The sequence below is a fragment of the Prionailurus viverrinus genome, chromosome C1, assembly GCF_022837055.1.
Source record: "Prionailurus viverrinus isolate Anna chromosome C1, UM_Priviv_1.0, whole genome shotgun sequence".
Classification (NCBI taxonomy): Eukaryota; Metazoa; Chordata; class Mammalia; order Carnivora; family Felidae; genus Prionailurus; species Prionailurus viverrinus.
Genome location: NC_062568.1, coordinates 63,364,148 through 63,387,072, shown reverse-complemented (window position 1 = coordinate 63,387,072; position 22,925 = coordinate 63,364,148). Strand labels below are relative to the sequence as shown.

General features: G+C 37.5%; 1 protein-coding gene across 5 annotated transcripts in view; it reads right to left on the bottom strand.

Moving 5' to 3' along the window:
• Positions 1-296: 296 nt before the first annotated feature.
• Positions 297-22,925, bottom strand: part of GRB14 (growth factor receptor bound protein 14) — a 122,997-nt gene continuing 100,368 nt past the window's right edge. For 3 of the 5 annotated variants that reach the window (XM_047869138.1, XM_047869141.1, XM_047869142.1), the window contains 9 exons: positions 21,489-21,626; positions 16,208-16,318; positions 15,921-16,016; positions 9,590-9,670; positions 4,793-4,909; positions 4,629-4,701; positions 4,380-4,467; positions 2,095-2,188; positions 297-730 (listed from right to left, as the gene is read on the bottom strand). In XM_047869138.1, coding sequence (XP_047725094.1) covers positions 584-730; positions 2,095-2,188; positions 4,380-4,467; positions 4,629-4,701; positions 4,793-4,909; positions 9,590-9,670; positions 15,921-16,016; positions 16,208-16,318; positions 21,489-21,626 — 945 coding nt within the window. In that variant the 3' untranslated portion in view covers positions 297-583. The remainder of the gene's footprint in view (positions 731-2,094; positions 2,189-4,379; positions 4,468-4,628; positions 4,702-4,792; positions 4,910-9,589; positions 9,671-15,920; positions 16,017-16,207; positions 16,319-21,488; positions 21,627-22,925) is intronic. The other 2 variants (XM_047869139.1, XM_047869140.1) reach the window with 2 other exon arrangements.

Sequence of the window (22,925 nt, the reverse complement as noted above, 5' to 3'; positions counted from 1 at the left end):
TACAATAAACTCAGAAAATATATAATTCAAAATACTTTTTAGTTTTATTAACAAGTTGTGGGTAGTTTCTTTCAATTGATAGCTCAAGATTTTATCATTCTTCTGAAGTTACAAAAAAAAGTAGTGTAATTGAAATTCAGTCTGCAAATAATTCATTCTGAACCCTCTCAGTTTTTCATACTTTGTGTTTAAGAATTCAAATGCTACTCTAATAAATGAGGACAGAAAGATGTTTAAAATATGCATATTTGACGAAAATACTATAGTTATGTAAAATCACACAAGAACACACCAAATCATTTTTTCTGAGGTTTAATTTTAACTAATGAATTTTAGATGATAAATGTAATGTCAATTCAAATCTTTGCTTATCTGCAATGCACAGCTATTTTTTGTAACTTGTAGGTGAAATAGATTCTTTTCACCATGGCAATGTTTTCTCCCTTATTTATGGTCTTTCCTTGCCTTTTCTTTTCTTTCTTTCTTTCTTTCTTTCTTTCTTTCTTTCTTTCTCTTTTATTTTTATTTTTTTGTGTCGTGAGTCCTTTTTCTTCAACAGTTTAACAAGTCACTTCTGGTTTGGCTAAAGAGCAATCCTAGCACAATAATGTTTCAACTTGCAAGGAAGAACGCCCTTATTCAGTTGATAGAACTCCACCAGCTGGATTAGGTCTGTAAATCTCGTGTGGCCATCATCCAGAGTGTGGAACAATTCACCATCGTCTTCCACCTACAGGAGGGAAAACAGGAGACTGGTAAGATGGGCAAAATACCCTCAAGGGCAATCATATTCTATTGCACACTGTGTCTTTTTATACTAAAATGGAAAAGTGGATGAAACCAAAGGTTAATGAAAAGAATGTTATGATGCACTGACTTTCTGTTTGTAACTTCACTTGTATTTAAAAGAAATGTCATCTGATCCTAGGATCCAGAGCGTGGCTGCTCTACTTTCTACACCTCAAGTTCTCCTAATGTTCTATAGTTAGAATAGTACGACTATTGTGAATCAACAGTGAGAAGTCTGCACTATTCGGTGTAAAAGTAAACACAACATTTTAATGCTCTCATTGACAGAAATTAATTTCCATACCTGAGTGTTGTCTACCTAACAGCTTCATCTATTATCTAGAAGCAAATATTCATATAATTTCTACCAGTAAATTGATTCTGAAGCAATCAAACATTATGTGAATGGAATGACAGCTGCTTCTTCTCTTCCTCCTCCTCCTCTTCCTCCTCCTCCTCCTCCTCCTCCTCCTCCTCCTCCTCCTCCTCCTCTGGCAGTGACGTTAAACATTAAATTAAAGAGGTCTTGTGACATTAAACAATTCATACTCACCCAAGGACAGTGAAGTTGGGAAGATACTTCATATGGAATTTGGATAATTCCAGAAAGAGGCCATTCAAAAGGAAATACTAGCAACTTAGCAATCTTAGGTAAAACGTTCCTGAAAGTAGACTGAATCTCTACTCCACACTACCTGTTTCCAACATATAGATCACATGCATATACACACGCACGCGAGCACACACACACACACACACACACACACACACACACACGGCATCAACAGAAGCAACAAAAATCCCAAAGTGAAGTGTGCTACTCAGAAGCAGAATTACAGAAAAATTTTAAATGTGCTCAGAATAGTTTAAATGTTCTCCAGTTCTGCAGCACCTGTGTACCTATCCATAATGATTAAAAGCAAAACTACAAAAACAAAACAACAATAACAAAAAAAGCCATGTTTGAGATAAGAAAGCAGAAAGGGTTTAAAAATAATGGTTTTTAAAGAACCACTGGTACAATTCAGAAAGAATCTCTAGTGGCCTTTTAACAATAGGTGGCATGGGGTCCATGCAATATTGGTAAATCATATTTCATGGAAAAAGGGAAATTTAATTTTTACAATTCCTGTATTTCTTATATTAATTCAGGCTCATAAAACCATTTCTGCCAAACTTAAGTCTAGTCAAAGCACAAGCTGCCTGGTTATATTTAATAAAAGATCCAAAGAAAACCAAAGTTTCCAAAAGCTTATGCATTAAGGTCATCTCTAATATACAAATGTGAAATCACAAATTACTTACTGGTATAATTTGAAAATGCTTTATTTTTTGTCCATGACTCATTGACAGTACGAAAGTTTTGGGGTTACTCTGACTATCCCGTACCAAGAAAACTCTAAGGAGAGAGAAGGAATTTCAATATGTTTCTACTTTACTCGTGTATTTCATAAAAACAGAGCATGCAACAAATCTAGAAAATATATTTATAAATGTAGCCAGAGTTTTCCTTTACTGTGTATTCAATGATGGGATTATCCAACATGGTAAACAATCTGGTATAACATAATCTTGTACTATAAAACTGTCATCAGTGCTAATGTAATTCTAGTAGGATAAATACACAGTGCATTTGTCAGATTGTTTGCTCTCAATAAGCAATATAATGCTACGTTGGCATCAAAAGTTAGTACTACGTTCTTTTTCCATTGGAGGAACTGGGTATTCACACATAACACCTTTGTGCAGAGAATGGGGCATTAGCATATTATTACTTTAACTTCTGGGTTATGTTAGTCCCTGAAAAGAGAAAATTACTTAGAAGGAAATCATTTTGAACCCCTCTCCAACACGGATCCCCCTTTTTCTTTTGATTCTGGTTCCTACTGTTACGTACACAACAGAAAGTGAGAAATGCATATATTCTAGAAAATCAATCCTGAAATCATTTATTAAATGTTGAGCAAAATGTTTTGAGTAAAAGAAACACCCAAACAACGTATACTTCAATCATCAAGAATGCAGCAGAAAAGCCTCTATAATGTCGAGCTAGAAAAAACAAGGCATGGCCTAATGGCCTAAGAGCAAATGCTGCTAGGCGTGGATTCTTATTTACTGGTGATACTGTGCAAAACCAGCTTTGTGTTAATTGTTGGCAAACAGATTGTGCAAACAATCCCCACTGGTGACTCCAATACTAATCTCCCTGTGCCTGGGCAAAGAGGCAGCCAAATTTGAGCCATCACAGATGTCTGATGAGATTATCCATTCCATTTGTACTGTGTGAGATTCCGACATTACATCACTGGGAGATGGGACAAAAGGGAGTTTCACTGGTAAATCAAGCTGTAATTCTTTCTCCATTCCCGAGCGGATCACCGCTACCATCTAGTGGACTGCCTGGCATCATCACATCTTTCCAAAGGATGTACCCCACCCCCCATGTTTCATTAAAAATTAAAAAAATAAAATAAAATAAAGATAGTATCATTCTTTATGCATTTATTTCATAAAATTTATAAAGAACTAGGCTCCGAAAGTAGGGAAATTATAATCCTTCAAAACAGTTCAATGATTCTTTGTGAATTATTTCTTTTCTTGGTCTCATCGGATTGTAATTCTGCTGATTGCTCAAATTTATATCTAAAACGACTGTGCTCCACATAGAGAAGTATATTAAAATCTTCTCTTATTTAGAGTCTAGTGAAATGCTGACTTGCTATTAATAATCTTCCATGTGAAGATGCATTTTTATCCAAATGTCAGTATTAAATCACCTTGAAATCTTGTCATCATCTTAAGCCAACCCTTGAAGATAAAAGGCCCCATCAAGCACTTGTTTAAATTGATGCTGGTTTCATTTCTAGTCCAAACCTCAATACAACCCCCTTGATTTGTACTGCATTTGAAAAAAGAATTTTGCCAGCATTACAGGAAGTATTTGAAATACTCAGTGATCGGAGAAAAAGAAAATGCTTCAGAGTGTAAATATTTCATAATACAATTTACATTTCTCCTGTATCTTCCATGGTACCCCACCCAAAAATGACATGAGAAACACTTAAGAGAAACCCTCTTCTCATAGGTTTATACTACTTTAAGCTGTTAGAACTTGGAGAAAATAGGAATGTACATGGAGAGAAAAAAAATAAAACAAGCAGTCAAAATATACACAAAAGAGTTCATATACTCTGCGTCAAACTTAAAAACATATATAACATGTAAGATAATCTCATGACACAAATCATACTTTGGAATCCTATTACATGTTCAAATCAAAACGTTGACTCCTAAGAACAAGTTCAGTTTTAACTGAGATACTGGTGTTGGCACAAAATGGGTAATATTAGCGATCATTAGTTAACTGGCAGAGCATCCTATTCACTTATCTGTTCGTTGATGCACAGATATAAGCACGCATGACATAATAGGTTTTGTATAGATAACTGCTCAGATACAACGGTAACCACCCCTACAGAACAGAATTACTTCTGTTTTATGATATGCTGAAGTCAAAACTATGTGTATTAACTAAGTAATTACCGATTATAGGAGGGATCACAGTCACTACCATTCTAAATCAAACCTACCCATCCACAAGTCCTTGCTGAATAATCAATCGCTGTGCTTCATCTCTAGAAATTTTGTGGTGAAACCACGGCTGCGACCGGTGGATGGCTGAAGAAATACAATGGGGGGGGGGGGGGGGATACAGAGCTGTGTTTGAAATCCTCACAATTTAATTACATACACTTTCCACCACAGCCACTCAGTCCCCTCACCCATGTGCACGTCCACCCAGCCATTCATTCAGTCCCAGTGAACAGGCACAGACATACCCATGTTTGTGGCAGAGCTCTGGGAAGAGGCAGTAGGGCTACCATGAGTGGCCAGGCGTAAGCATCCTTTTTTCTGCACAAGGAAAGGGAAAACAGATTTCAACTTTTCGGGTAAGACAAACTCGAATCATAAATACTTTTGAAGAATGTGAAGTTATTTGTACCCTCCAAGCGAGTCCTTCTTCAACAGCGACTGAAAGGGCTTCCGTGGGATTTTCTATAACTCTGCTTTTCTGGCCTGAGAAGTCCATTGCTACTAGAGAATTCTCTGATATACTTCTCTGGGAAAAAACACATTTTTTTTTAACATTAAATTATCTTTGAAAGTTATCTTTCAGTGCTTTGCTGGCAATATGTTTCCACTCTAGAATGTGAATCCAAAGGTGGCTGGCAAGAAATTAAAAAGTTAAAAGTACATATTTAATATAAAATGGTGCTGTGAAGTATTTTGGTTAAATAAATTACATAGTTATTTGTTAAGATCACTGAATTAAATGTTGAGTAAAGAGATTAAAAGCTTTCAAAGTTAGCATGTCTTTCTCTTAAAAGAACCTTCTCTCTTCCCATTCTCTGGCAAATTCTCTGGTAAAACCCTGTTTCTGGATATTCTCTTGAGAACACCAATTTAGAAAGGAGTAACTCTTCCTGTGGCTAAAAGACCCACCACTTCAGAACTAATCTCTGTTAATGATTGGAGATTCGTCATTAGCATTTAAATGTCAACCCTATCTGCTGATGAAGCAGCTGTTTTATAAGATTCACAGTGGACAAAGGTATCTGAGAAAGAAATAGTACTCATTTTATAATGGAACAAAATACAATACATATCTTAAAAGTGTATCACATCAAGGTTCATCTTACTTAGAAAATAAAATTTAGTGGAACAATGACTCCGGTAATTCCATATTAAAATTTTTATGATTTAATATATGAACATTTTCCATCTCGTGAGGATGAACACGGAAAAATGAGACCTGCAAAAATCAGTCTGACTAAAGAAGAACTGACGTACAAGGAAGACATCTCCAAACAAACATAATTTAAATGAACAATGAAGTCTTCCTCTGGCCATTGCTTTTTGTTTTCATATTCTCTGAAGGTGAAAATGAACTATCCCAAACCTGGACTTTAGTTTTACTCTTTGTTTGGTGAGGGCTCTACTCTGCAACCAGCTTTTAAACAAGTGTGCCATCCCAAGTCGGTTGTCCTAACACGAGACAATGATCAAGAGTCTCCGTCAGTTTGCTAAGAATTCAAACTCTCCCAAAGGGGAAAAAACATTCAAGAACAGCATGGACAATGTTTAACAGTGACTCCCCCTCGTTATCAGAGGAGCGAGACAAAAAATGGAGTTCTAATAGTAAAGGAAGAGCCGGTGTGCCTCTGGAGACTCGTGGCGTAAGGCCTTTTTCTAACTCCGCACCTGGATCCGGCCCTTCCTAGCTTCATCTAAAAGACAGTAGTCAAATGTATGCTTGCAAGAAAACCTGGTCCACACAAAACAATGGGGGGCTCACTTATCACCGCATCATACATCTCACTTCATTAGCATTTGCTATTTCCTCTTCCAACCCTGCTGTAGTGGTCCACAATCTTATTACGGTTCATCTTTATTTCTAGAGATCCGGCATGCAATCTTTCATTTGTTCCAGGAGCCTTTGTAACTGACAGCTGCTCTTTCCAGACAGATGCCGTCTCTGTAATCTCTATCTGCTGTCACACCTTACTTTGCCCTTCTCACCCCGTGATCTTCTGTGCCGGGCTGTAGACCAGTCGGATACACTTCTGCTTTGCTGACATTAATGAAAAGCCTCCACCTGCCCAAACCACAGAGTAACTAATCTCAATCATAATGATAGCTTTATCCTTACAATATCTCTACTTCATGTGCCAAGATGGGCTGTGTAATCACAAGGTCCTGATAACATAAAAATACTGTTAGGAAAGAAAAATAAACATAACCAGTTGTTCCTGTTCTTGTGTTTTTTTTTCCTACAATACAATAGGATGAAATGTAAAACAAGATCCCATGTTCCATAATTACTTGACATTAGTAGGGAGTCTACAATACAAATAAATATTTTCATTTGCTACAATGACTACACTAGGGAAAACACAGGAATATAGCAAATGTGTTCTACTGAATAGCAGGTGGTGGATGAAAAATTAATAGTTTACCTTTGGTGGACAAAGAAATAGAAGTGAAGCAGATTCTGACTTGAACTCAAAAGGTCATTTTCAGCTCAATTTCTTTCACATAAGAAAGCAATGTTGATAACATTCAGAATCAGTGTATTTCTCAAATATTTGTCCCTTTTTTCTAGCTCTTTCTTCTGGTGGAATAAACAGGGAAGGCCCTGAAAAAGGGTCCATGATTTTAATGACATACCTCTTTTTGCAAGAAAGAAGAGGCCTGGGTACACCCTGGATTATGCAGGCCACACTTTGAGATCGGATCCAGTCACTCCTAGTCAGCCTGAGACAGAAAATGTTTTTCAGGGAGTTTACGTAGGTGGCAACTAGTCGCCACACTCTCTGTCACCCCATTTGGAAGATGTCGATAAACCTGCAGCAGAGTCCTTAGCAAGAGAGCACAGAATTCCCTGATACCATTCTCTCCTCTGCTTCATACAGACTCATAGGGCATCAGAGATGCAACCAATTCCTGAAATTATGCAATTGCCCCCCTTATTTTATACTGCAGGACACGAGTGACTCAAACAAGGTCACAAAGGCAGCTCAATGTAAATGCAGTGACAGATAGGCTCTTTCCAGGGTCATTTATGTACCACAGGGTGGAAGATAGAGGGAAGAAACTCACTTTTCAATGTCTAGCTCAGGGTCAAGAGTAAGGACTAATAAGGACTTGAGTAGACCAGTTTTCCCCACCTCATCTCTCCAATCAGGGCCATACTAACAGATCCTCCTTTAAATGAATCTTTGTGCTGAAAAGAACCAAATATATTTGGCTGCCTGAAATATCTGCTGATGATGCTCATTTCAAAGGCTGATAGGGGTGGCTATTATGTGCTATATACAGCTATGATGTTCATTACGGTAGGAGAAATTTTTTTCTTACTTCCCTTCTCAAAACGTATCCCTGGAGAAGTTAAGAATAGTGTTCCTTTAACAATATAATTCAAGTATACTCGGTTTTCTGTGTTGCTCACTGAAGATAGTGCCTGGATGAAAACCAACAGAGGCAGGTGAGGGGCACTGACAGTCATTATAGAGGTCACTGATTCTTCCATGATAACCTAGAAAGGTGGGATTCTGTATAGACATCAAAGTAAACACAAATACCTCCCCAAACATCTCAGTTTCCTTTATGTAAGTTAAGAAGAACGGAGGTATAATTCTCAAGTGCTATTCTCTCTGATCTTGATAACTGCCATACAGGACAGATAGGTCCTCGCTACACAGGCCTCCTACAAAATCCCTGTCTCCAGCCAGATTCACTCAAGAAGTGTCTTTTCCTACACACTGTGTTGAAGAAGCAAAGTTATACTAACCAAGCTGTCATGTAAATATGGATCAGCAACAGGCCCACTTTCAATGGACAGAGGCAAGAGTAATACCATGCTTATGATGCTAATGACCACGATGAGACTGGAAAATGCTTTGTTTATGATAATTTTTCCCAATGATTAACAGACGCTAAGCAACTGCCTCCAAATGCATGGCTGCTATTAATGTGCTCATCCTAAAAACTTTAGATACTAAAAGAAATTTAGAAGGACTTAGAAAAGGAGTAAGATCATAAAATCCATTATTCTTTCTATATATGTGGATTGAAAGATGAAGCTAAGCTGACAAACTATAAAAATACTCACCTAAAGCAACTGCTGTTATAAAAATTCATTACAGTCTTTAGTTTCTTATTTTAGGTCTTAAAAGTGATCTGATACAAAGATGAAAAGTTACTCTTCCATAACGAAAAGCAACGTAACCACAGATAGGAGTTTTTTTCCATATTAGTCTATCAGACTTAGTAATCAACATTATTTCATGCCTCATTCCTAGAATTGAGCATTTCATCTGCTACATTACATGTGGGGAAATGTGCCTTCCTTGGTCACAGTTATGAGGAGCAGATTTTTAACCTATGTGGAAATGCAGTATGTTAGCTGATTTGTAACACAGGCACATACACCCGAATTCCTAATATACTCAATATTAAGGAGCAAGAGCAAAAATAGTAGAACGTAAACTTTTAAGTTCAGAAATAAATTTCGTGTGTTAAGGCACAGTAAATTAAAATTTGGTTCTAAAGAAGGGAAAAGATGTGTCTGTGTGTATCTGCAAGTAAATATTCAAGTTGCATTTAGCATAAATCTGAGAAGTAGTGTTAGACTTTATGTAATGCAAGACCTACATTTTGGTTAGCAGTTTTTGGGTTTCCTGAAGAGCAGTTTGCTTTTCAAGGACGTAGACCTTAAAAATTTTGTTGTTAGAAAGCCAGAATGGCAAAAGAGCTCACCTGTGTGTACTTTAGCATTTAAAATTCCAAACTACTGGCAGCTTTATACTAGGCTGTGACAATTCCAGAATTAATATTAAAATAAATAAATAAACCCACAATGAAAATCAATAATTAAAGAAACATCTACAGTCTCAAGGAAAATATTCTATGAATCATATCAAAATGTAATCCTCCAATGTTGTAATGACACAGAATGACTCACATAACTCTTTCAATTTTCTTTAACATATAACATTATCTATTTTAATTGAATACTTTGTGATACTGGACTGCTGGGATTTGATCGCATAGGCTGCAATCATGTGAAATCCAAGAATAAATAATTCAATATAACATTATGTTAGATGGTGTCCTTACTTTACTTAACCAAAAGGACTTACGGTGCAAGTGTAGTGCAATGTACATCTATAATGCGATATAATTGCAAGTGAACAGAATGTAAATATAAAATATATAGATTAATAAATATGGTCCTTACCATGGGTGATATACTCTGAGAACTGCAGCCACTTCTACCTTGATATGGATGCATGTAATTCTGGTACAGCTGCATGCCATACTGCAGAACAAATAAATAAAAATGCATTCCCATCACTTTTACTACATGGGCAACTGATGAAAATTCAATACTTTAATTATAAATCATCAATATAAAAAATAAAAATTATAAGCTTTCCTTACAACAAATAGTAAAGCAACCATAACTTTGAAAGGTAAGCTTCTAGTGCCCTACAATGATACATTAAAAAGACAAGTGTTTTTTACTTGAACCCACACTTAAAGTCTAGTTCAGCAGTATAAAAATCTGAAACGGACATTCTTACTCATTATTCTTAGCACCCTAGTGCCAAAAGCATTGGAGGAGTATATCACCTAATGATAAGAAAGATCACTTGGGAAGGATGCCACTTTATGAAACAAGGACTCTGAAAACCTTACAGGCATCGTAAGCAAAACAGGGTAAAATTCACCATAACTCTTCAATGACTGATTGACAAATTATATCATCTCTCTGGCAAATCCATAAACTTGGCTCTGTGTTAAAGATTCTTGACACTATAGCATCCTCTAGTAACAAAACTCTTATCACATTGTTTCATTTCTGGCTCTAAATTCAGGGAAATCAAAATGGTGGGGAATCAGGCTGATCTCACACAAATGGTCACAAAATACAATGTAAGTGGCAGAACCACGGCATCTTTATTTTCAGGAGGTAGCACTGTAAGACTCGGCTGCCAGGCTACACGATTAGATTAGAAAGTGGGTCTGGGCTGTAAGTAGAATAGTAGTTTAAGAAACATTAAGAATGCTAGCTGCCATGACTCCTGGGTGGCTCAGTTGGTTAAGCACACAACTCTTGATTTTAGCCTGAGTCATGATCTCAGGGTTCATGGGTGAAAGCCCCGCACTGGGCTCTGAGCTGACAGTGTGGAGCCTGCTTGGGATTCTCTGCCTCCCTCTCTCTCTGCCGCTCCCTCACTTGCATGCTCTCTATCAAAAATAAATAAACTTTAAAAAAAAAAGAATGCTAACTCCCATGGGGTGCCTGGATGGCTCAGTAAGTCAAGCAGCTGACTCTTGACCTCGGGGTTCTGAGTTCAAGCCCATGTTGGGCTCTGCACTGAGTGTAAAGCCTAGTTAAGAAAAAACAAAGTATGCCAACTGCTAGAACCAAACTCATCTTGGAGGGTTCACCATCTGAAGCTAGAAGGTACTCCCCTAAGATTTACGCCACTTTCTTTAAAACAAAACAAAACAAAACAAAGCAAAACTACAATGGCACAGAGAGGCCTTTTCTTTTCTTTTCTCTGGCTACCCTCGACAATTCTCTCCATTTCACAGATTTGCAATGAACTTGAAAATAGGTCCTATATAAAAGATTGAGGAGACACCATGGAATCCAATCTCACCCTTAGGATGAATTCCATTTAAACATTCCAACAGAACTGTTTCTCTACTAAAGACTATTTCTGTAACAGCAATTCCAGCAAACTGGATATATTTGGTAATTAGGCAGAAATCAGAGGGCGGCTTGGAGAGTCTCTGTTTCCAAGATTTTGCTTTTAACATGAATACAAACCCACATTCATTTAAAATTCTCTACGATTATTTCTTTATCCAATTATTTCCCAACTTACAAAAATTATTTTTTAATTTACAGTTTGATTGACATTAATGGAACCTAATGAAATTTACTTTAAATCAACTCTAAACCTACCATAACTGTAAAAAGAAGACAGAGGAGCCTAATTCCTAGTCAAGTTCATTTTGGAGAATATACAATAACTTCTAACCAATATTTTCACAAGGTACACACATGCTGCTTGGTAAAAGCTTGGTAAAAGCCAGCTATCTACTAATAAGACTGTTTCCTTCAAAGATGTATTATCCCTGGTACCTGTAGTGTTAGGTAGTTGCTTCTGTGCTATTGGTCTTTAGTAGGCATTTAACTCTGGCCGAGGGATAGGGCATGAGTCACCTTAACATGTCCCTGTCCTACAAAGGGGCAGATAAGGGACCAAAATATGTTAGAAGCTGACAGAGTTCTAGTTGAAGGGAAGGGAAGAATATAACATGTAACTAGGACACTGTACATGAGCAATTCTCAGATTTTCTATGAATCTATATTTAACTGGAACTTATCCAAAGAGAATAGGAGGATCTTCCTCTGACACCACATTAACAGTTTACATGTGTATATGAAAAAAAAGAAAGGAAAATAAAATTAGGAGGCCAAATTCTTGGAGGAGGCAGTATCTAGTAAGTAGCATGTAAGGAAAATCAGGGGCCCTTTCAGTCCGATCAGCACACAGACTCATGTCTCCCTGCGTTTCCAACGAAGTCCAATGATAATCTGGAAATACAACAGACAACCAAAGGAGAAAAATCAAAAGACACCTTTAACACCAAGTGAGTCCAGGTGCACCAGCCAGGGGGATAAAACAGGTACCCACTGACGACAAGCTGCCAGGGGAAACCAACTGACTCCCCTATTAGAGCATTTCAAATATGTGTTCTGGCAAGCCCTGCCTTCCTGTATCTGGATATGTTAGAACAGATCTGTTTAACAGATCTGTAAAACAGATCATATCACTTTCCCATTTGAAACTGTTAGGTGGTTTATCATTGCCTCCAGGATAAAGGTTCTCAGTGATGCCTGCCTCCCTCTCTGCCTCATCTGGAAAAGCTTTACCACAATTGAACACACACACACACTCAGGATACATATATAGTAGGCAGAATAATGGCCCCGATATATGTCCACATTGTAATTCCTGGAGACTGTGATTAGGTCAGGTTACCTGGCAAAGAAGAATTAATGCTGCAGATAAAATTAAGGGTGCCAATCAGCTGATGCTGAAATTAGGTGAGTATCTTGGATTATCCAGGTGGATCCAATATAATCATAAGGGCCCTTATAAGTGGAAGGGGAGGCACAAAAGAGAACTGAGTCATAGCATGAAAAAGTCTTGGCTCAATATTGCTGGTTTTAATGGTAGAGAAAGGGACCATGAGCCAAGGAATCTTGGCGGCCTCTAAAGTCTGGAAAGGGCACGAGAAATGGATTCTCCCTCAGTCTCTGGAAGAGAATGTAGGCTCTCATATACCTTGTGTTTAGGACAATTAGACCCATTTCAGGCTTCCTGAATGACAGCGGTGTAGGATAATAAATTTGTGTTGTTTTAAGCCACTAAAGTGGTCATTTGTTATAGCACCCATAGAAACTAATACAATGGAGCATCTTTAAAGTGGACATTTGTGCCTTGAAAGATGGTTTAAAAAGAAATCAAATGAAAAGAAAAAGTGAAAAGGAGACAATCTTCCAGAAGCTAAGCATTCTGTATATGGAAGGATCAAAAAAAGCTTTTAATATTTTTTATCAATTCTTAGACAAATGTTTCTTTTCAAATTTTAACATTCATAAATTTGCCTTAACTTAACTATGGCATCTTATATTCACTGTGGACCAAGTGACTTGCCATTGCCTGAAATGTTTGGTGAGATCAAAAAATCATTTGCATCAAACCTTGCAAGGGGGATGCCACTGGCTAGAAAGACAACCCCAGGGACCATGGCAGAGCACCTATCTGAGAAGTTATTCCTCCCTGAAGCTCCTGATGGCACAGAGCTAGAGAGTTTGTATGAAATATGGGTGTCCATGCTCTGAGAAAAATGATTCAGGAAAACCAGACTTAGAATTTGAAGTTTTATAGATAGCTCACACAATTTATTTCAGGTAGATAGATAGATGTGTGTGTGTACACAAAATTGATAAAGGATGAAAATCTGCATCTATGAGTCTAAATAAATATAAAATAACTAAATGAAAATAAAAATCATAAGTGATATGAAAGCATATCATAATTTTACTGGCAGAATTCTACTTATGCAAAAAAAAAAAAAAGGTGTATCCTAGTAAAATCAGTTGCATGTTAGAAAGACTGCTTTAAGGAAGTGGGTAAAAAAAAAAAAAAAAAAAAAAAAGGAAGTGGGCTTACTATCTGCTCCTGACTTGGGTGTTTGACCTTGAGATCAAATTAGAAGGGAGGAAGCCTTGACTAACAAGGTTGGAAAGCATCTCCTCTACCAGCCTACCCTGATTTCCAGAGTTCTAAGGGAAGGAAAGAGAAAACCAGAGACCTCAAGGTACTTTCTCTACTGTGACTGTGATGAGTTAAAGGATTCCAAAGAATGCCAGCCTCTTCATCTATAAAAGGAGAAGACTGGATGAGGTTACTGGTTCTTAATCAGGCATACATCTGGAATTCACTCACTAAATCGGGATCCCCAAGGACGGGGCTGGGCCCATAGGACTTGACAGTGCTTCTCAGATGATTCCAATGCATATCCCAAGTTAACTAATTACTACTTCTTTGTCTGGTTTGCAACACTCTTTAAAGTTCTTTTCTTTTTTACATTTTATGACAATGAGAACATAGAAGCAATTACTTACCATGAGGGTTTCAAAGAATCAAGACTTCTAAGCTTTGTTGAAACCAAAATCATGATAGTCATTTAACGGTTGACTATTGAAAAACAAGTCTCTTGTAATAAAGTAACTACGGTAGCTATCTGCCGTAACAGCAAAAGGAAGCAAATTTCATAGTTAATCCAAAAGCTTCCTTTAAGCCATTTAAATGATGTTTCTTCCAATACCACTTCACATCCACTAGGATAATTATTTTTTTTAAAGGAAAATAACAAGTGTTAGTGAGGATATGAAGAAATTGGAATTTTCATATAGCGCAGGTGGTAAACGTTAGTCACTTTGGAAAACATTTTGGCAATTCTTCAAAAGGTTAAACAGAATTACCATATAACCAGCAATACCACTTCCCGGTATATACCCTCAAAACTGAAAACAGGTATCCAAACAAATACATAAATACACATGTTCATAAGAGTACTATACACAATAATCAAAAGATGCAAACACCCAAGTATCCATTAATGGATAAATGAATAAACTGTCTTAACATATATCTATACATCTGTAAACACACACACACACACACACACACACACACACACACACACACACACTGGAATATTATTCAGCCATAAAAAGGGAATCAATTATGGACATGCTATAAGGTGGATGAACTACAAAACAATATGCTAAGTAAAAGAAGTCAGACACAAAAGATCAGATATTATATGATTCCATTTATATGAAATGTCCAAATAGGTAAATCCTATAGAGACAGACACAGGCATGGATGGTTGCCAGGGGCTGGGAGTCACTGCTTTACGTTTATGGAGTTTCCTTTTGAGGTGATAAAAAATTTTTGGAGCTAGACAGAGGTGGTGGTTGCACAACATTCTGAATAAACGAGATGCCATTGTATTGTTCATGTTGTTAATGTGTACACAGTAATATGTTCATAATGTTAGCATAGTTAATTAAAATAGTTAATTCAGTTACTTTTATGTTATGTGAATTTCACCTCAATTACATAAAAGAATAAAAAACATATACAATTTTATTTAAAAAGATAAAAGATAAAATTTAAAAAAGAATAAAAAATAAAATAAAAGAGCAAATAAAAAAAAGAATAAAAGATAAAACTGTTTTCCAAAACTTGTAAGACAGCTAATAATTCTGATTCTGATTATTTTGCCCTTCTTCAAAAGGAAATGGTTGATAATTTTTATAATTATGAAGTTGTGTTAAATTTACTACCATACAAGTTTTGAAATTAAATATGTTTTCTATACATTCTAGAAGAAATCACTCTATGTCTCTCTTCCCCACATAACCTTTAGAACATTCTTACTCCTTTCAAAATGCTCACTAACAAACTATGCTTATTTAGGTTACAATTTCTACTTAGCACAAAGTGGATGTTTTCATAGTATACCTACAGTAAAATTTGCATAATAATTTGAAGTAAACTATAAAACAATTTATACAACACTTAAATTAAATGTAAAACCATCACACTAAACACTCTTCAGTGGGCACATTTTAAAATATATGTCATGTTGGATTGTTGGCAATACGTTGAAAATGCATACTGAGTCACGTATAGAAGTTTTAATCGGTTACACTAGCTATCTATGTAATACTCTTTAAAAAATAAAATTCAGAGCATTTGTAAAAATGGAATACTTCACACAAAAGATAAATGCATTAGGCGATTCCACTCTACTCTGCAAATGTTTATCTTTTAGATAAAAAAAAATAAAATACACACATTTGGGTACATGGACTCATAGTGAGTCTTCACATTTTGAAATACAGATGTTTTCACACTTTCATGGCACTCCCAGCATTTAATAGGAATTCACGCCTGCGACGAGATTACCTTAAGCAATCTAATCGCGGTCACCCAGCACGTCCTACTCTGCTCTTCTTCTGCACAGAGCATTTTCAGGTCTCGGGGCCCTCCCGCTTTGTTAGGCTAGAAGGCCACAGCACATTGTTTATCGTTAATGCATATCTTGAAGGTAACACCTGTTGAAATAAAAGCCACTAAAATTCTCCTATATATAAGAGAAAGCTGTCTCTTTTTAAAACAAATTAAAAGAAACTCAAGCTTACCTAAAAGGCTGAGGCTTGCTTTATTCATCTATCAAAATATTAAGCCTGTACCTTAAAGCAGAATCCATAGTTAGTCGGTGCTCCGTGTTTTTTTTTGCCGGCCAGTGACACATAAATATCACTATTGCCAAATTCGCTGAAAAACTGCAAATGCCGTGGCTCCTTTAAAAAAATATATATGTGAGTGTTGAAGTGAACACATATTCTGGCACACTCTCTTTGTGTTTCTATCATGTTGCATAATTTATACCTTGGCAAAAAATATTCCAAATAATGTCACAGAAACAAAAGGGAAGAAAAATTAAGTGACTATATCCATAAAAGAACCAGAAGCTTGATACAATATTATTTGAGAAGTGGCCACTTGTTTGTAAGTTTAACTTCCAGTATACAGCAAAACATTTACCTTCCTATTTAAAGTTTTCTCTTTAGAGCCAAAGCATAAGAGACTCTTAAAAACTGAGAGCAAGCTGAGGGCTGATGGGGGTGGGAGGGAGAGGAGAGTAGGTGATGGGTACTGAAGAGGGCATCTTTTGGGATGAGCACTGGGTGTTGTATGGAAACCAATTTGACAATAAATTTCATATATTAAAAAAAATAATAATAAAGTTTTCTCTTTAACTACCATTTCAGGAATCTCAGGGAAAGAGGCAGCAAAGGATGGCTTTTGGAAATGTTTTCCTTGTCCAGGTTTCAAATAATGGTAGCTGAACAAAGGCAAGAAGCTTGGTTTGAGCTTCCACGGCAGTCAGAGAAGGAAGAGAAAGAGACAATGATTCTTGCTTTGTTTAGAAACGATCACCCCTCCTGTTTGCGTACTGCCCAGCACATCACAGTAAACAATGAAATAGGTGGCCTGACTACTTTTATGAAAAGAAGGAAGCCTGTACAGATGAGTTCAGGGAAATTACCTGGCAGTGGAATGTGTCTGATGTTCAAGGCAAAGTGGAAGGAATCATGAACAGCTATTTCTTCTCTGGGAAATCCATGAGATTTAAAGCTGGTCATGGGAAATCACTGGGTCATATTATTCTGTGACAGGTTAATAACTTGAAGAAGTGCTTAATTCTGGGGTTGAATGCATAATCTAAGCTGACCAAAATGCATTTGTTCTTTAAAATCTTGCTACTAGTAGTGTGGTCCCAGACGAGCAGCATCAGCACCACCCGGGAGCTTATTAATAATGTAAAATGTGTGGCCCCACCACAGACCTACTGAATCACAATCTGCATTTTAACAAGGCCTCAGGTTATTCACATGCACTGAAATTTGAGAGGCAATGCTCAAAACAAAGCAAAACAGAGAAGACAGAAAACCCAGAACATTCAGCAGTTTGAGCAACCCATTCAGATCCAAATCCAAAATACTTCTAGTCATTTACCAGCAGGCTATTGCATCCCTGATGATTGGTAGAGCGAGAGTGTCTGTGTATGCCACTGTTCCTCTGTGTGTCACTGTTAGGCATTTTGATCTAATGAATGACTACAGTTCCCAACTCCATGGGAGAATAAGGCAGAAAAGAAAACTGTTGAAAGAGACCCAGCCTCGCGCCCTTGGAACAAGGGGAGAGGAAGGAGAGAGATACTCTTACTGTCATGGCTTTTAAAACTATTTTTTGATAGAAACAAATGCTAGTAAAAATGTCTGATTTCTACGAAGAAAAGATAAAACCATCCCCCATCCACTGGTGCTGTAGAAGTCAACGCAGCTGAGTCATCTGGATGTAAGAAAAGGGCAGCTTGAGAAACCCTCGAAGGCTACAGAGGCATGATGGGTTTCATTTCTTGACAGATTTTTGCTCCATTACTGCAGACATATCAAGGTTTACAAATTGAGACCACAAGCCTGGGCTGGCCTGGTTAGCAAAGGCTACACGTGCATGTGTATACAAGGGGAGAGTTGAAGAGGGGCATACTTAGAGGTTTCCCTAAATAAAAGTCACAGGCACATCTCCAAGGCTTGTAGCGGTGCTGAACTAACTCCCACGCAGCCCAGATCTTCAGAAATTACAATAAATCAAGACCTTCTCACAGAAAAAGGATAGGAAATTGTATCTTTGCCAGGTAGAAATGTCGTTAGACATTAGATAACCTGCATAATTTATATTAAGGTCATAATCCTTGAGGTTACCTAATACCTTGAATTTCTTTTTTTGAGGGGAAATTTAAAATCATTTTCATGTATGGAACATGAGCTCATTAGACACAGGCCAGAGAGAAGAATATTATGTACTGATATACAGCAAAGTCAGACACTATGTTGAAAAGAGCTACAATATGGGCTGAGAACAGATGTTTGATGCTTGTGATTTTGCCCGGCCAAGGGAAAGACCATCACAAGAAAAAAGGCATGGGTCCAGTAGAAGGAATCAGAGCTGTCTTTTATATAATGGTTGGGCAGGGAAAGGAGGGGAAGGCTAAAGTAAAAATATAATGGGCAGTTGATTTTAATGAGAAACCTGTTGAAGAAGTGAGAATTTAGAAATTAAAGAAACATTATCATATTTCCAGTGAAGGTTCACTGGAAAAAGTATGATCAACATGATTACTGGATTTAGAAGCCACTTTTCTCTGATGTTAAAAGTAAAAAAATAAATCAATAAAAAAATAGGGGCACCTAGGTGGCTCAGTCGGTGTTCGACCCTGGCTCAGATCATGGTCTCACAGTTCATGGTTTCGAGCCCTGTGTCAGGCTCTGTGCTAACAGTGTGGAGCCTGCTTGGGATTCTCTCTCTCCCTCTGCCCCCGCCCCCCATTCATGCTTTCTGCCTCTCTCAAATTAAATGAATAAAGTTAAAAAAAAAAGATAACCAAGCATGTATTTGTTTAAAAAACATCTTCATATATAACTTCACACTTACAAACAAAGGATAAAAAAGCAACCCCACTAAAATTTAGACCAAAGAAAATCCAAAACCTTAATTACAGAAACAGGTCATTATTTATCCTGACGTTATTTATGATAGGAAAATTTGAAAATTAGTTAAAATGTTCAAGAAAAATTAGTTTAATGCATATGTATGACAGGATGCTAGGAGTCGAATGACATACATTTAAAAATAAAATATGTCTGTAAGAGAATGTATTACTAACTTACTAAGTTAGTTGAGCCCCATTCCATCACTTAAACTTCAACAAAATACACACTCATATGCATGTACTCTTGCAAACAGCAACAAAGGAAAACCATATCTGAGGGAAAGCTCGCAAAAGTATGAAAGAATCAAGTATTACTCCTTGTGGCTCCGTATCTCCTGTTAGGACCACCACTGGTATATCTGGTCTCCCCATTAACTGTATTCTGGGCATTTCCATTTGAATGCTTCACCCTCAACACAATATATCTAGAGCTCAGATCATGATCTTACTTCTAAGATAATGTGATAGCAAACCTCCTATTCCTGTTTATTAAATCCTTGAGTGTTTCTTTATTTCCTTTTTTAAAAACATTTAAAATGCTCCCTCTCCTTGTTGTTGACATCAACAAGGTCAACAAGATCTAGCCACTTGCCATTGAATCTTGTATCCATCCCTTTCGCCACCCACACCCCCCCTACCCCCACCCCAGCTCATCATAGGCCTAGGTTAGATCCCATCAGCTCCACTCTGCATTGTTGAGTGACTATCTAATTAGCATCTATGTGTGCCTCTAGATAATCTCTCTTTCCCTGTGTCCCCCTCCACTCTCTGCTTCCTTTGCTCCCTCCCCTTCATTCTTTTTTTCTCTCTCTCTCCCTCTCTCTGATTAAGCTCCCTATGGCCGTAGTAATCTTACAACTTGATTATCTCACTCTCCTGCTCAAAAATTTTCACTGGCTTCCTATAGTGAGTTGAATGATAGTCATCCCCCTCCCCCACAAAAGATATGCCTATGCCCCCATCCCAAGAAACTGTGAATATAACCTGATTTAGAAAAAGGGTCTTTACAGATGTAATTAAGTTAAGGATCTCAAGATGAGACAATCTCAGATTATCTGGGTGGGCCCTAAATGCAGTGACAAGTGTCCTTATAAGACATGGAGAAAGAAGAGAAGGTCACGTGAGGAGAGAGTGAGGCCTCCACAAGCAAACGTGTGCCTGCAGCCACAAGTAGCCAAGACAGAAATTTAAAGAATCACATAATGAGAGTGAGAAATAAATAATAAATGAACATTTCCAGGATAAAAGGAAAATAGAAATTTGCAGACTGAATGCATATGGTGAGAATCAAGTAAGATACATCAGAATACATGCGAATGCACCTAGAAATATGGTCGGGGAAGTTACTGAACACCAATGATTATCACAATATTTGAAAAACAGCCAGAAAAAAAATGACAGATTACCAACAAAGAATCAACAATGTTGTTTGACAACAACAGATGCATGAGAACAGAATTAAAATAGTCGCCCATGAAAACTCTCAAAAGTAGTTTTACATGAAAGATAATCAATGCATCGCATAAAATGTCAGCACTCATAAAACAAGGCATAGTCAACACTGACTATACTACACAGAAATACAGACAATGCAGCGCTGAGCACTGTGAAATTACATGTATGAGTGATGGTGCGTGTAGGAGCACACAAGTAGGTCTATGTGACTGCACAGGTATACACACACAAGCACACAAAGGAACACATATATCCACCCTGATGGTAATGTACCTTCCTTTAGGAATCGACAATCTAGCTAAGGAGACAAAACCAACACAGACAAAGGAATTAAAGAGCAATTACAGACTCAGCTGGGTGTTACTAACTGCATCAACAACAGAAGTTCAGAAGTGAGCAAGGTCAGCAGCATAACCTGTGGTGAAAAGAAAAGATGTGCGCTACATTGGACCTCAAAATCTGCAACCGAGGATAAGGAAAAAGGGGGTGAATTTGGAGTAGAGAAGAAATGAGCACAGTATGTGGTACTGAAATAAGAGCATCTAGATTTCCGTCACGGGGCCTATGTTGAAACTAGTGTGAAACAAAGCTGAATAGTCAGTTCTTAAGTGGATTATGGCAGGGGTACCAGGGTGGCTGGGTCCGTGAAGTCTCCGACTCTTGATCTCAGCTCCAGTAATCATCTCACAGTTCGTGAGATCAAGACCTGCGTCAGGCTCCACGCTGACAGCACGGAGCCTGCTCGGGATTCCCTCCCAGTCTCTCCCTGCCCCCTCCCCTGCTCATGTTGGGAGTCTCTCTCAGTAAGTAAGTAAGTAAATAAATAAACATTTTTAAAGGATAGATAAATTGTAGCAAATATTTGGAATCTGTAATTACCAACTCTTGATATAAGCAGTAAAAAAAGTAAAACCCACTTTAACTTACAATTCATAACATATCATTGACATTTCAATTACCTTTGATGTCCCTTTTGTAGAAAAATATAAACCAGATCTTCTTAGAAGGAAGTAAATCTTTTTCCAGGACTTCTTTCCCTGTTCTTTTGCATGTAAGAAGCCATGGATTTCAGGATATGTGCTTGAACTCAGAAACATCTGGAAGAAAGTTAGACATTCTCATAGTATTTTTGAATCAATGATAGTGTAGCCTTATAGTAATCTTGTTAAGATTTCAAATATAACCATGTAAAATCTAACAGGGTCAATGCCACTTATACAAGCCATTATAGAAATGGCAATATAAATACAACGGAAAATAAATCAGTCTTTTGACAACCCAAGGCAAGTTCCAAATAAAAATATGTGCACAAAATATACATTCTAAGTGGTCAGTACTTAGCCAAACACCAAACTAGTAAGTTATTTAAATGTCCATCTTGAAAAGCTAGATTTTGCCTAAGAGTTAAGTCCTGATACGTTTCTATGCTTTTCTATGCTCCTCCCTGAGAACATATCAACTTCATCGTAGTCAAAATAAAGACTACAATCTTGACTTCAGTTATTCAGTTGTTAAGAAAGTTGGGCTGAGTTCACCTCCCTGATGAGGTAAAGCAAACAGTCTTTTCTTTGTCCACCAAGGTTCTCGATTGTGGATGGCTACGGCAGGTGTTTTCCAAAGAGAGCTGCAGGCACCATCTCGCAGCCCACATGCTCTTCTGCAAAGTGATCTTGCCACTGACACATGAAGAGCTGGAGTCTGTTTCTCTACCTCCTTGAATCTGGGCACAGCTTCTGACTGCTTTGACCAATGGAATACAGCAGAAGTGATAGTCAGCTAGTTCCAGTTCTGGTCCTTAACTAGTCCTTCACTAGTTAACTCTTGGAAGCTAGCTGTCACATAAGAAATGTGACTACCCTGAGATGGCTCTGCTGTGTGAGACCCAATACAACTAGGAAAGCCCTTGAGGATGAGAACCCATGTGGACAGAGAAAGAGAGAGAGGAGAGAGAGAGAGAGAGAGGCAGGCAGGCCAAGAAGTACCAGGGACACACAGTGAACAGCTATCTTAGAAGGGGATCCTCAAACCTCCAGAGAGCCCATGTGCCTCAGAGATGACCCACCCAGCTAAACCCTTTCCATATTCCTGACCCGCAAAATTGTTGGCAAAATGTGAGTGGGCACTTAAGCCATTAAGGTTTGGAACAGTTTGTTACACAGTAATAATGAACTGAGACAGTAGGCATGTGCTGGTTGGGAAAGCGAGAATGAAAAGGAAGAGCTCTGTATGAGTGGCTGTGCTCTGCATCCTTAATAAGACAGTGGAAATGCATTAGCATCTCATTAAAAGAAGAAAACAGAAATCCCTATGAATAAACAAATGCAAAATGGAAAAACTGAAAGAGAAATTACTAGCTAAAATGATGTGACATATTTTAAAAGGCTACTCTGGGAAAT